Raw genomic sequence first — 13,527 nt, forward strand, 5'->3', positions numbered from 1 at the left:
ATTCTTTGAAGGGTATCCCTTGGTAAGACTCAGATCGCGCAAAGCACTCGAATGGAAAAGACGCACGAGGAGAAATTCACATGACTCAAAAGCGTGGCTCACGACAACCCACTCGTCAATCAAGGATCTCGGACATATTACCTATTTTCGCAGATCTGCATTGTCGAAGATGGGGTCCGTTTCCATCAAGTGGTCATCTATGGTAGCTTGCAGTTTATCCACGGTACGCAATCGAAATGAAGGGGGATCCATGAGCACTCATTCGGTAGAATATCCATCGCAGTGATCTCTTACCGCTTTTTGGTGACTCCAAACGCCTCGCGATGGGGCTGACGGGGCTTTGGGGGCGTCACGTTGCAGTTTGGGCAGGAGAATGGAGATGAAATGGTAAGTACACAAGAGCCCGTGTACCTTGCGTGTGTGCAGGATGGCATAGTTCTGAAATCAAAAATGGACGAATTGCCCCGGTTCCCTATTAGGCTACCAAGGATGGCAGTGGTCTCGTTGTTGACACGGCGACGATCTACGCCCCTTGACCCACAATTCTCTTATGGTTGCACTCAGCGTTTGGTGCCTATCGACTGGTCCACGCGCCTATGGCCCACTTTTGACTGAAAATCGCAAAACATCGGGAACTTGGGTACAGTACTTTGATAAGCAAAAGGCTTCCCCACTTAATTCACATTTTTGGCACCCATCACATCCCGTACTCTTAATTTAAATGGAGCTGACGCCTCGCATGAAATGAATCTCTAAGAAAAGTCTTGGGCATTCCTGTCCTGTACCTCTTGAGATGTCCTCTGGTTACCTCCCAGTACTTGTCTCTGCTACACATTTTGACAATGGATAGTCTGGTGAGATGTCCGTTGGTTTCCTCCCAGCGCCTGGTTCAGAAATTCAAACGTTGATCCTTGCAGAGATGTCCTTTGGTTTCCTCTCAATACATCTTCTTCCAACACATCGTGATTATTGATGGTCGTGAGATGTCCTTATGTTCCCTCACCTTACCTCACCATCCGCTGCCATCTAATATTAGAATCATCTACGGTTCTCTTCCTCCCAGAGATGCAGTTTCCTTGGCGGTCCCCAACTTGCAGTCCACTCGCCTTTGTCCGCAATTGATTGTTGTGTGTGACACCGGTCGATCTGGATGGTCTTCCATGAAATCATGCAACTTTTCATACACTCATGACTGGGAAAATGCTGGAACTGTCATCGAAAGTACGCTATCCTAACTTGTTCTAGCGTTAAATTCTGTATGCATACCATGTATACAGTAAAAGAATTGTTTTAAATTCAGCCGTACGGCTTGCAAGGCTGCCCCAAATGATGAGGCCTTCTGGTCGAATTGGCATCGCACGCTCGCGAAATTCTGGGATTGAATCGGAATTGAACTGCCGTGTCTTCATTCCGGATCGGTAGTATGGGCAATTATGGTGTGAGTTGCTTGAGACAGCCCCTCATTCTGTCGAATAGCTCGGTGCCTATTGCACCATGTCTGTCAAAAATGAACGTTGAAAATTTCTCCGTTCAACAAATCAATTCACGTTCAATCTGAAGCATCGAAAGAGTTCCACTCTTCCATATTATATATGTTCAAAATCGTGTAATACCGCTTCGCTACTGGATGCTCAGTCGTAATTGCACGGGATTCATCCCCGACAAGGACAGCGATAAAGTGTTTTCTCAAAGCGTACGGGAATTGGAACGAAGATTTCGAAGTTCATGTCCATGGTTGCAAATGATTACCCAGAAATTGTTGAAGTATCGAGATCCTTCCAATTGGTGCGGGTATCCTGATTTCATCAAACTTCTATTCCTATGATATGCTACAAGACACTCTTGAATATATTCGCTTCCCAGTCCCGATCGTTCAATGATAGTGGTCACAACCTCGGACATGCTGTCTAAAGGCTCACTCAAAAAGAGGACGCTTTCAAAGACCTCTGTTACATGATAATGAATATTCATCATAGGAGGGGGAAGCTTTTGAACAGCACTAAAACGATGGCTTTCTAGGCCCCTTGGACTGACATTCGGGTAGGCCCCGTTTACACAGTCTAACCATTCTACGTATAATGAGCTTTGATGTATCCTCAACAGACAATCTGCCCCACCCTTCTTTGATTAGTCTCTTTTAGACCATAATCGGGTTAGACTTGATGCAGATTCACGGGTTTCAGTGGTTAAAGCTGAGTGCATCTGTAACTTGGTTTACCACCCCCACTATTGTAAAAGTAGAGAAATTGATATTGGATTGTTTTTCCCGGCGGGAGTATGATTTTTTGGAAAATTTCCAATGATCGACCTACCAGACTCGCGTTTTTATCTTGGTCGATCCTCTGTTTCCACTACCTTGATCTTATGATTACTTAGAACGTCGAGTCCAAAACAGTCACAATGGATACTGCAGCCAAGAGAGCAGACATTTATATAGGTTTCCGATAGGGTTGCATAAATTTTAGATGCCAGGTGGAAACTATAATTAATTTTTTAGTTTCATCTGGTTCAATTTTACCCATATGACGACACGAATCAAATGCGCGTCACATTATACTTTTCGGGATGGACGAGGCCTTTTTCCTCGTACGATCAGCCGAAGAGGTACATAGCTACGGAATTTTACAGATTATTTCTACCGGCTATAGCTGTCGTTTTCTGTTTCTTCCTTTTGTTTTCGTTGAGTATTGGAGGAATCAGCCACATGCAGACCGGTTTTGAGTACCGTAGTCTTCATCCGTACTGCCTCTTGCGTTGAACTTCAACTGATTGGGTTCCTCTTAGTAAGCAGTCTCTCATCTGCTTGACAAACAATATGCAGATATATCTTCAAGACTATGGAAACTGAATGGAAGTACCTGTATCACAACTATCTGGCTTCTTATCTGTTTTGCAGAAGCCGATCCAGAGCGAGGCTCATTGAACGTGCACAAGAATTGCGATTTCCCTTGGATGTCCAGGGGGCAGTTGATGTGCCGTACTTGGAGCAAGATTTAAAGCCTAGCGAGGGTTTGCATCTCCATTCCGAGAGTCAGTCAGTGGCACAGGCAATTCGTTGAAGATTGCAACCAAATTCGATCGTGACAACATAGCTCAGGTCGAATATAGTGCGTGCTGTCTTGGCAGTTTCTATTTCCCCCAAAACCGTGTCTTTTATGATCTCTCCAATATCAATGGTAACCCTTTCTTTCCCTATGGAACAAAAGTTTCTCCCTCGCGCAAAGATTGCACGAGTTATGAAATGCGCGGCTTTCAGTGAAAATTGTGACTTTGTATACATACTACTAACTACATGACAATCAAGCTACTTTGGGCTGCGACATTGAAACCAATCTCCAAGTCGCGCTCTGCTCAGATGAACGCCAAAAAGCAGACAGCATCATACAGTCCTTGAACTCAACTTGGCAAATGGTCAGATTGGGATTCTGTGCAAAAAATGTGCATGTACTGCAAAATAAACACACTTCATAAAATCTTAGAACCCATTCCATCATTGGCACATACATGATTCGTACCCCACTGCTGCTTTTCCATCAACAGATTGAAGAAGCCTCACTCTACAAGATACATTACACTACCTTCCAGTCTTGTAGGTTTTATAAAATGTGAATTTTGATTATGCTTTTACTGGGAGGAGGCCATCATGCGGGAGGCCATCATGCGGGAGGCCATCATGCGAGAGGCCATCATGCGGGAGGCCATCATGCGAGAGGCCATCATGCGGGAGGCTATCATGCGTGGGGTATGGAACCCACCATGAGAACCCCATTTGTAATATTTTGACATGCACCCTCGGCACAATTAAGTGGGTTGTCGAGATTCGCAGCAGCACAATCAAAATGGAATTTGAATTTCCAAGATGCATCGTTCTTTGTAGAAATCAGCCCATGCCATGGTTCTTTGATACATTTTGCGGCAAGGGGTTCATTTCCCCTCTTTACAATGCAACTCACTTGTACTGAAGATCCCAGTCTCCTTGATCTTATATATTTGACGGTCTCTGCCGCAAATCAAGGCCTAATATTCCCATGTCCTATGATCGAGGTCTTGGTGCAGCAAACAAAGAACAAAGTCTATGGATCTGCATAAGATGGCAAGTGGTCAGTGAAAACCCCCGAAAAACTAACCTTTACTCCTATTTCTATAGTATGTCCACTAACATGACCCCCAAACCATCTATCAGAATCGCAATTCGCATATCATTTAAGTCTTTTAGCCATCGGAACCACCGATGATGAAAAAGAGGAGACAATATCAGCACCGATTTTCACCGGTCCACTTCTCCAGCTGCCTGAGCTGTTGCCTTCTCAATTTGGGTTGCTCGCACGATCGAAGCGTATCCAACAGCCAGGGGTTGTAAACAAGACAAATGAGGGAATTGAAGACGACCCCCGCGTGTTTTTCAACGTTTCAGCTCCATCGAGTACTTTTATCTGCGGATCTCAGGGCTCTGGTAAAAGTCACACGCTCTCCTGTCTCATCGAAGACTGCTTAGTGCGCTCCAATGCGGGGTGGCTCTCCAATCCTCTTACAGCAGTTGTTTTTCACTACGATACTTTTATTTGTGACAGTGGCGGATCTCCATGCGAGGCCGCTTTCATAGCATCGCACTCTGGAATCAAGGCCAGAGTACTTTGTGCCCCGACCAATTTCCGGACAATCCAGGTAGGTCTCATTTTTGAATAGAAGATTGACGCTTCCCACTGAGAGTTCCCACAGGGTACGTATGCTAGGCTGAACATTCAAGTTGAAAACTTGCAAATCGATCAAAGTGATCTCAATACAAAGCGAATGCTTGATCTCATGGCAGTAGGTCAAGAGAAAGGAGCAGTGCCGCTGTATATGCATACCGTTCAGCGTATCCTGCGCGAATTGCGTCTCTTGCAGCAAGAAACTGGCTGTTCGTTTGATTACTCGGCCTTCAAAAAACGAGTTTTGAATGCTGATCTTCTACCGAGCCAACTCGAGCCTTTGAAACAAAGATTGGAAACACTTGAGAGCTTTATGCCGCGCCAGCAAGCAACAGCTACTATGAAGAACAAAGATTTGAAGGGCAAGAGCCGTGCGAAAGGCTCCATTTGGACTCCGGAGGTCGTATGCCCCACTCCTCGCTGATGACCAACTAGCTGATTGTTTTGATTAGCCATCTCAGTTGACTATTGTGGATCTCTCCTGCCCTTGCATCTCTCCAGAAACAGCCTGCTCACTCTTCAATATCTGTTTTGAGATTTTTATGGAGCAGGACACAGGGGTCGGTCGTGTTGTTGCCCTTGACGAAGCTCACAAGGTTTGTAGATACATATCATAAATGCTGTGAATTTAGACCATTTGCTGAGGATCTTCATCCAGTACATGAAGAACTCGATAGAGTCTCAAAACTTCACCAACACTCTCCTTTCAACGGTTAGGTTACAACGCCATTTGGGAGTACGTGTATTCATATCTACACAAGAACCAACAATCTCACGTGACCTTTTGAGCCTCTGCTCTATTACGATTGTCCACAAGTTTTCATCGCCGGCGTGGCTTCGCGCCTTGCAAGGACATGTAGCAGCTGCTGCTATGGGTGTACAATCCAGCGGGGAAGAGGTTATAGAGAGAGATGACGATTTACCCTTGTCGGAATCCTCGAATAAGCTGTCCTTTTTCAACCAGATTGTGGGCTTGAAAGTAGGGGAGGCTTTGGTGTTTGCCCCCAACGCTATTTTTGAAAGAACAGAAAAAGACAGCAATGAACGAAAAAGAAGCCGGTTGGGAGCAGGTTACATGCTGGTACAAATCCGGCAGAGGCTAACTGAGGATGGTGGCCGAAGCATAATGTCCACTTAGTGCATTCATACAGCTAGCTACAGCAGGCAATGAAAGCATAGGAAATTGATGAAAAGCAAAATCAAAATTCTCAATTTCATCACTTTCTTATGATGGTGATATCAAATATACTGAGTAGATATGTCTTGCTGTAGGAGTGCATTCTTTGACATGGGTGTTGGAATCAACCGGAGCGAAGATCACGTCGCAGTGGTTTTTTGTGACGGTCGAGGCAAAAATATTGTGTTCTGGAAGATTTCGATATAGATTGAGTTTGGCAAGTGGGACTGCTGACTTGTCCGGCGTAGCCAAGAAAACAGGAAAGGTAATCATTCGCCCAAAAGACACGTAGTGCCACATTTTTCCACAGAGTTTGAGATGCAACTTGAATAAATGAGTAAAGCTACTGCGGTACGAATGTTTCGTACGCGGTCAGACCGTAGGGCGCAACAAGGTGCGTCTTCTCTTATGCTATGCGCCCCCACGTTTGTGATACAGAAGCAACCCTTTCTAGACCTGAGACCTAGTGGACCCCAAGTATTGCGTAATACCTTGTTCTATGTGATCCAAGCCTCGGCAAGTACTCGCGTTCAGGTGCAATAATTAGAAGGCGTTGGTTCGTTCACCACTTATGCGCGTAGGAGCTTCGCTGATACGGCTTCACTTGTGTTTGTAATCGCCTCTATTCTTGTTGCGCCTCATTTGACTCGAGCCGGGTGCATTGGGGGTTCGTGACCCTGGCTACTGTGACGTCGCAAGATAGGACTTGGGTTGAGCATATTCCTTGTGGTATTCGCTGAATTTTCAGGGGTCAAAAAGGATCTAGTATGCTTTTTAAGCTATATATGCGGTTGGATTTTTATGGGTCATATCATAAGGGGGTGTCCTTTGCAGCTGAAATTCAGCCGTAACGCTAACATGAGGGTTCTTATCAGGGGTGGAGTGATCATTGCACGACCTTTATAGCTTGATTGAGATTTCTGGGCTCTCCTGACTGTGGGGTGCCAATTGTTTCATTGTAAGCATGGAGAAGCATAGACACGGTCATTATGATAAATTGATTTTGAGTCGTTCATTCCATCAGAGTCCCAATATTTAATGTGGGGATCATGAATCGGAGCCATACATGACGATATCGCGTGCCCCTGATTTCTGTCAGTCGCCAAGATTCATGAGTCAGAATCATGACTATTCCATTTTACGTTAGCCACGTCGATATAGCCTCTAAATGTAACAAGGCGATTCTGAGCGCGACTGTATACAAAATTACGGGCCTCAATATGATTCGCTATAGCCACGGGCCGTTTTGAGGTCGTTCAATAATACTGACGAACATACATTACTTCTTTTTTTTTTTAAAAAAAAAAAAGACTCACCAACCTTGTGTTACTCATGGTAGAAGCGCTTCCACTACCGAGGATAGATTGTTGAATACTTGGAGAAGCACATTTAAGCCAGTGTACTAACCAAACTACTGACCCACGAGCACCCGCTGCGACACTACATGCTGGAAATGACACATGTGGCAAGGTTGCATGCATAGGGTCCAATGAGACACGAAAATGCACAGTAGTTTAGCGACAGTTGGTTTTTCGGCCCAGCCGCCGGCGTTAATTGTTGTAATTCAAAGGAAGATTGATTTCATTTTAAACATTTAGTGGGAAATATGAGGCTAAATTTACAACGAGAACAACAAATTGATTTCCAATCAACTTGATGCTTCGTATAGATATTTCGGCATTAATTCCAATGGGGGGCTTGGTACCTGATCTGCACCAGCCTTATATCACAACAGTAATGAAATGTGTCTGTGTGTGTAAAATGCCTAAGAAATAAAAAAGTCATATCCCTTCCCAACATGAATGTGTATTGATAGGCCCTATAGAGGGTTCTATCAGGGGCACTATGAAATACCACACATCATATGTATTGAGTCAATTGACTGATTAGGTTGCACCGGCCACATGTGCTGTCGATTGATCTGGGCGGTGGTCGTGAACGGCAGCAGGGCACGTGAATGCCAATTGATCTCGTAGGCTCGGTGGATTAAAAATGAAAAATGGCCTGCCCACTTTGTCCCACCTCTGTCGTTCCAAAGTCTTCCCACGAAATCTGCCGATTAATTTAGGAACTTACATTGGTGCCTTGGCCTTTTTGTTATCTCTATGTTTGAAATATGGAATCTCAAGGCCAGAAGAAAAGAAACAAACCGAGGAGCGAGTTTTATGACATTTACACAGGGCCGTTTTGATGGCCCAACCATCTTCACATCTTTGTATTGTCTGCTTACATGTGACAACTGTTCGGAAATTAATGTGATTTCGAGGGGCGACGTACATCCACGAGGGACTGGGTGTTATGCAGACCATGGCGTTTTCACATCTCTTGAAAAAGCTCGAAACTTTATGAGAGAACGTGAAGTAGTGGAGCCCAAGGAGATTCTCAAGGAGGAAGCAGGTGAGACTGCACTATTACCCGGCAACCAGGTTTTCTATGCGGGAGCTGATTGTAAAACTCCTGGTATTTACGAATGCTACCAGTTCGTATGCATTCTCCGGGGTGTCTTTATTTTTACTGACAAGCACCAGCGGAGGATATGTTGCGCACTCCAAAGTTAATCGTATTTCCGGATCATGCCACAAGGCTTGCAGCACACGAGCTCATACGGAGGCTTTTATTGAGGATTGAAAAGATGCGTATGCTGAAATATGGCGGAGACATATACGCAAGGCACTGAATCAAAGGTTTAGGCCGGAGAATATGAAGGTCCAGGCAAGAAAAATTCTAAGTCCTGGGAATAGCGTCAATTTTTCATATGAATTTAGCACATTAAGTTGAAAGGAAGAATAGAAGCGTACAACTTATTGGTGTTGTCTAATTACTGTACCCACCTTGTTACTGATTTTGTTCAGCAGTATGGTATTATGTCCTATTGATAGGATGAAGCTAAACAAATGTCTCAGGTCTCCATTGCTATGCCCCAAGTAGTCAAGATTATCGCGAAACATTTTGTGGGTCCGTCTTGTACATTCATGCAGCCTCTCCAGATTATGGAAAAGGCAGACCCGATCCCTTGACTTTCCCCCCGAGCCCAAACAAGTGGGTCAACAATATGAAGATGCAGACCTGTGATAGCCTACCGTATCATGTTAATATTGGTGGCAGTGGCAAAGCATGTGTATATATTATTATCTCACAATCGGGATGATTTCGTGGTAATATAATAACCCTTCGTGCGCAAGACAGCGAATGCCAAGGTCCTAAGTCGTCATATGCCAGGAAGCAGAGCCTAAGCATTTCAATCGGAGCTCTCTAGAAATTGCACTTAGCCTCAATGGCTTCCTTGGCGCCTCTTTTTCAGCCATATACTCTTTGCCAAGCCAAATACGACTGATTGGGCGAATTCTCTGGGTCAAAGTTAGAATGCGGAAATGACTGGGAAAATACGTCGAACGGAGTTATCGGCGGAGGTAAAGATGCAGGCAGATCGTGGGTATGTTGATCGAGGGCTTCATAGCTGCCGAATGGTCGGTAGCAGAGCTCATGCCTCGCCATTTTCTGCGTCATATCTGCTTTCAAGCACAAAAATTGGCTAGGATTCTATTTCATTGCCCGCATTACGAAAACATCTCTGCTCCCTTATGCCTGCTTTTCCGACACATTACTCAAAGAGGGATTCAAATCCTTGACTCGTATGCGCCAATAGAGTCGCACAAGGACTGTCAATTCAGGGAAAAAGCGCCCCAATCTGATTCAAATCCGGGGTGTATGTGCGCAAACATACAATTTTGATACCGGCTTTTGAATTCATCGCTTTGATATTTTAAGAATGATGGAAGGAAGCATTCTCATAATTTTGGACCGTTTTGGTAAAGGCCATTTCCCACAGTGATCGAGCAACGGCCTTTATGAAGACTTGAAAGAATGGGGCAATAGTGAAGCCATTAAAGATGTAAAACAAGAAGATTCCGCTATAAACACAAGCTAAAATGATTTCGTAACGTTGATGACAATGAACTTTGCTCGTCTGCGATAGGGCTATACCCAGAAGTGACCGCCCTATTTTCCGGAATACAACTCTCCTATCACATCCCGATTCATCCACGCTCACTACGTGCTATGCTAATTAATCAGCTACGAAACTCACATACTTGTTCCGTAATCAGATTTTCTATAGCTAGGTCTTTGTTTGGGTACTTATTCGGTCCAACCGTCACGTTTCAGAGCACGACTAAAAGTACGCTTCTCCATATGCACGCCAAATACATTTCGTATAACAATTAATACAAACAAACAATTCATTAACGCCCTGCGGTTCATCTGAAAGGGCAACTATCATTGGTCTACTGTACACGAGCATCTGTATATTCTGTGTCTCCTGAAAGCCCATACATAAAATCTGATAACAGGTGTTATCTCTAGTAAGCAATCTGCAGCAATGTTCTCGTGGGCCAGTAGATGGGTTAATAGGCTGGCCTGAAGGCGCTTCTACAAGTTTCAAACGTCCTATCTTCGGCAGTTGCAGGGTGTCTACTATCAGGGTCACTCGAAATCGGATTCACCTCTCAATTCTTTTCTTGTCTTTCTCAACTTTATCTTCTAAATCATTAAATTCATTATTGTTAAATTACCTCTGATGTAACACCTGGCGCCAATTTGTAGATAAATAAATAGAGATAGTCTTATTGTTGTATAGTACTGTATACTACACAATAATCTTCCGCCCCATCTCAAGTTCCTTCACTTGTCTTTGTAATCGTTGTCGCTTTTTCCGAACAGAGATCTCCTCTCCAGCTATTTGCTCCAGTTGCTCGCGCGAAAGTTGGTACACCCATGAAGGAGAAAATAGTGTCATCGGCGCTACCAATCCAATGACCAAATGGTAGTCCGCCGCTTGCATGCATAAATTATCAATGAACCTTTTCCGAGCTACCTTGTAGTACGATTTCAAGATGTCGTGAATGTCTTTCACGGTATGCTGTAGATTACTCATGTCATGAATCCGGGCAAGATCAGAGAGTCGAACTGATTTTTCTCTGGAGCCATGCTCGTTCTTCACAAAGAAAGACGACTCTCCAACTTCAGAGATAATGCGGCTCTGGCGGCTGCATTGACGTCAGCAACGGATAAGCGATAAACGGCATTGTACTAACCACTTTTGCAAATTGCTGTTGAGGTAGTGATTTTGGGTCATTGGGGTGCCTTCCCTCTCAATCCGAAGAAGAAATTCTGTCATACGCAGGGCGCGTCGGTATTTCTCAAGAAGATCATCCATAAGAAGGGAGAGGATGATTTCTCCTCTTCGTGGATCGCCACAGGCGACGTTGAGTGCTTTGCGCGTGAAAATGTGAACCATGCATATGACATCACAAATGTACCCCTCCGCTAGATTGGGCCACTTGGAGGATTGCCTCTTCAGAACGCTTGCAAGTATGGAAGCGTTGAATGTGCCAAGTTCGAACCCGCGAGACGCCTCGTAGATGTCTTCAATCCAAGGTAGAATACCTTGTGTCAACGCACCATGAATGGGTTGACTCTCACGGAGAACATCCTCAATATCGTGGCAAATACTGATTTTTCTGCTAGGCACTGAATGGCAAATTTCTTGCTCCTCCTCCTTCTCCTCCTCCTTTTCCTCATTATTCATTCCATTGGCCACAGTGCCAGTAGGGCTTGTCGGAGGATCTTGTCGATTTTCGAGGTCGTCATCATGACTATGCGACTTGAAGGTATACACATGACCCCGGGACTCAAAGTCTTCTGCCAGCTGTGCGTTACGATTCGCGACCAGTGTGGCCAGTCGGAGATCACGCTCGTTGTCAAAAGCATCTTGGGATCCATAATTAGTATGCAAAGCATTCTCGGTGATGCGCTGAAACTTTGCCACAATGGCGAGCAGATATTTGCTTTGTTGCTCTGGAGACTCTCGTTCGTCCCCAAGTCTGTCAAGGGACTTTTTACATTCCTTGAGACGCTTTGAAACTTCCGATCGAACCTATCCAGATTAGCAGCCGATAGCAGTAATTTCGGTGAAACTTACATTTGGAAAAACTCGCCGCACGTTGGAAGCCAACAAGCCTTGCAGTCGCTTAGCCAGCGCGACAATGCCATGGTTGTCATCCGAAAGTTGATTCCACGGAGCGGCTTTGCGGAAGGTCTCTTCTTCAGCATCACGGTCCTTCAATGGATCTTGAAGGTCCTTCTGGCCAAGGTTTCGGACTACTACCCACCCGAGTTCCTCCGATTCTTGTTTACCTTCCACTAGCTGAATGATAGCCTCTTCTGCACCTTTGTCGACTAGATCTGGTTTGGTGAGAATACGTAAGGTCCTCATACTGTCTGGATCTAGTTCGCGCGTCATCTCGATAATCTCCTGCGTTGCAATATCCACATTGGCTGGTACCACGGCAAGCATTATAGACCGGGGGTTGCGCATGTAGCCTAGCACCATGTCTCTTACTAGCTTAATGTCGGACTTCGACGTCAAACCGGGTGTCGTGGTTTTGAAAATCCCAGGAACATCAATAACACTAATGTGATTTCATCCGGTCCATGGATTTCTAACCGGAGAATATCCGCGGAGAACGTGGGTTGGCCGTCACCCATGGATGTTGATAGGCCCATCGCGATGTGGACCTTTGGAGGGCTTAGTTTCGTGCCAATGCACGGTCCAGGGAGGAACTCACCTCCGACATCATATTCTCAAATTCGCTCGCACTCAACGATTCAATGCCAGTGACACTCCAACACGCATTGTTTCCATCATGACTGGCCTTGATTATTGAGCCTGTCACTTGGCGCTTACTCAGGCTCGGGTCTCTCCGAAACAAAATTTGAGTCGCAAACCTAGTACACAGGCCACTGTTTCGAGGGAACTTCAATTTGGTCAGACCTTCCAAGATGGAACTTTTCCCGCTGGACTGGTCTCCGATCACAACCAGCTGTGGCAAATCGATGTATTCTCCCACATTACACGCGAACAATTGGTCGATCTTGTCAAGAAGGGCGGGATCAGCTAGGCTGATACTGGCTTCTCTTTGAGCTTCCTGTGTAATTGTCATTGTTGGCCGGTAATTTTAGCAGATGAGAGCAGACTCTCTTATATATACAAGGGCCGGGTTGTATCTGCAACGACGCTAAGCCAAAACAAGATATGGCTGTGAAGTAACCACCAAAAACCTTGCGTCAAATTTCGTTTTCGATCGTTCTATCGTAGAAGTCTTTTTAGATATACTGCTGGGAGGAAGTCTGGGTCTCCGCAGGGAAAAATGTTCGAATTCTACGTGAACTAGAGTTTGTTTGTTCGTTCGTTTGATTCATTCCTTCCGTCTGCTATTACGATGGCTATCGGAATTTCTGCGTAGGCTAGGCCTACCTACAACCTCAAGCTTAGAGCAAAAATTGCAACAAGAAGAGCTTCAAGAGGCATTCCTAAAAGCTCACAATGCGGAAGGTCGTCGATGCGGGAGGCCGTCGATGCGGGAGGCCGTCGATGCGGGAGGCCGTCGATGCGGGAGGCCGTCGATGCGGGAGGCCGTCGATGGCAGTTCATGCAAGAGGCTGGACGAGATCTTGCTTTTTCTTAAAGAGTTAAATTACATTTCGTGGCGAAAAGCCTGTTACAGTATGATAGATGTAAGGAAGCAGCCTGAAGCTTATCAGTGGATCTACGAATAAACGTCATAGCGCTGATTGAGTCAATCAATCCTGTTTAGGCTA

At 45.1% G+C, this 13,527-nt stretch overlaps 2 protein-coding genes across 2 annotated transcripts; one reads left to right on the forward strand and one right to left on the reverse strand.

Moving 5' to 3' along the window:
* Nucleotides 1-4,090: 4,090 nt before the first annotated feature.
* On the forward strand, nucleotides 4,091-5,829 carry N7478_000715 (uncharacterized protein; the record flags this gene model as incomplete). The annotated part of the gene is made up of 5 exons (XM_056916930.1): nucleotides 4,091-4,100; nucleotides 4,184-4,665; nucleotides 4,720-5,094; nucleotides 5,144-5,287; nucleotides 5,350-5,829. 5 exons carry the CDS (start codon nucleotides 4,091-4,093, stop codon nucleotides 5,827-5,829), a joined length of 1,491 nt encoding a protein of 496 aa, XP_056784810.1.
* A 4,684-nt stretch (nucleotides 5,830-10,513) lies between these two features.
* On the reverse strand, nucleotides 10,514-12,869 carry N7478_000716 (dynamin family protein; the record flags this gene model as incomplete). Its single annotated transcript, XM_056916931.1, has 5 exons — nucleotides 10,514-10,913; nucleotides 10,962-11,803; nucleotides 11,849-12,338; nucleotides 12,374-12,444; nucleotides 12,495-12,869. 5 exons carry the CDS (start codon nucleotides 12,867-12,869, stop codon nucleotides 10,514-10,516), a joined length of 2,178 nt encoding a protein of 725 aa, XP_056784811.1.
* Nucleotides 12,870-13,527: the final 658 nt, after the last annotated feature.

Source organism: Penicillium angulare (genome assembly GCF_028827245.1).
Source record: "Penicillium angulare strain IBT 27051 chromosome Unknown utg000001l_segment0_segment0, whole genome shotgun sequence".
NCBI lineage: Eukaryota > Fungi > Ascomycota > Eurotiomycetes > Eurotiales > Aspergillaceae > Penicillium > Penicillium angulare.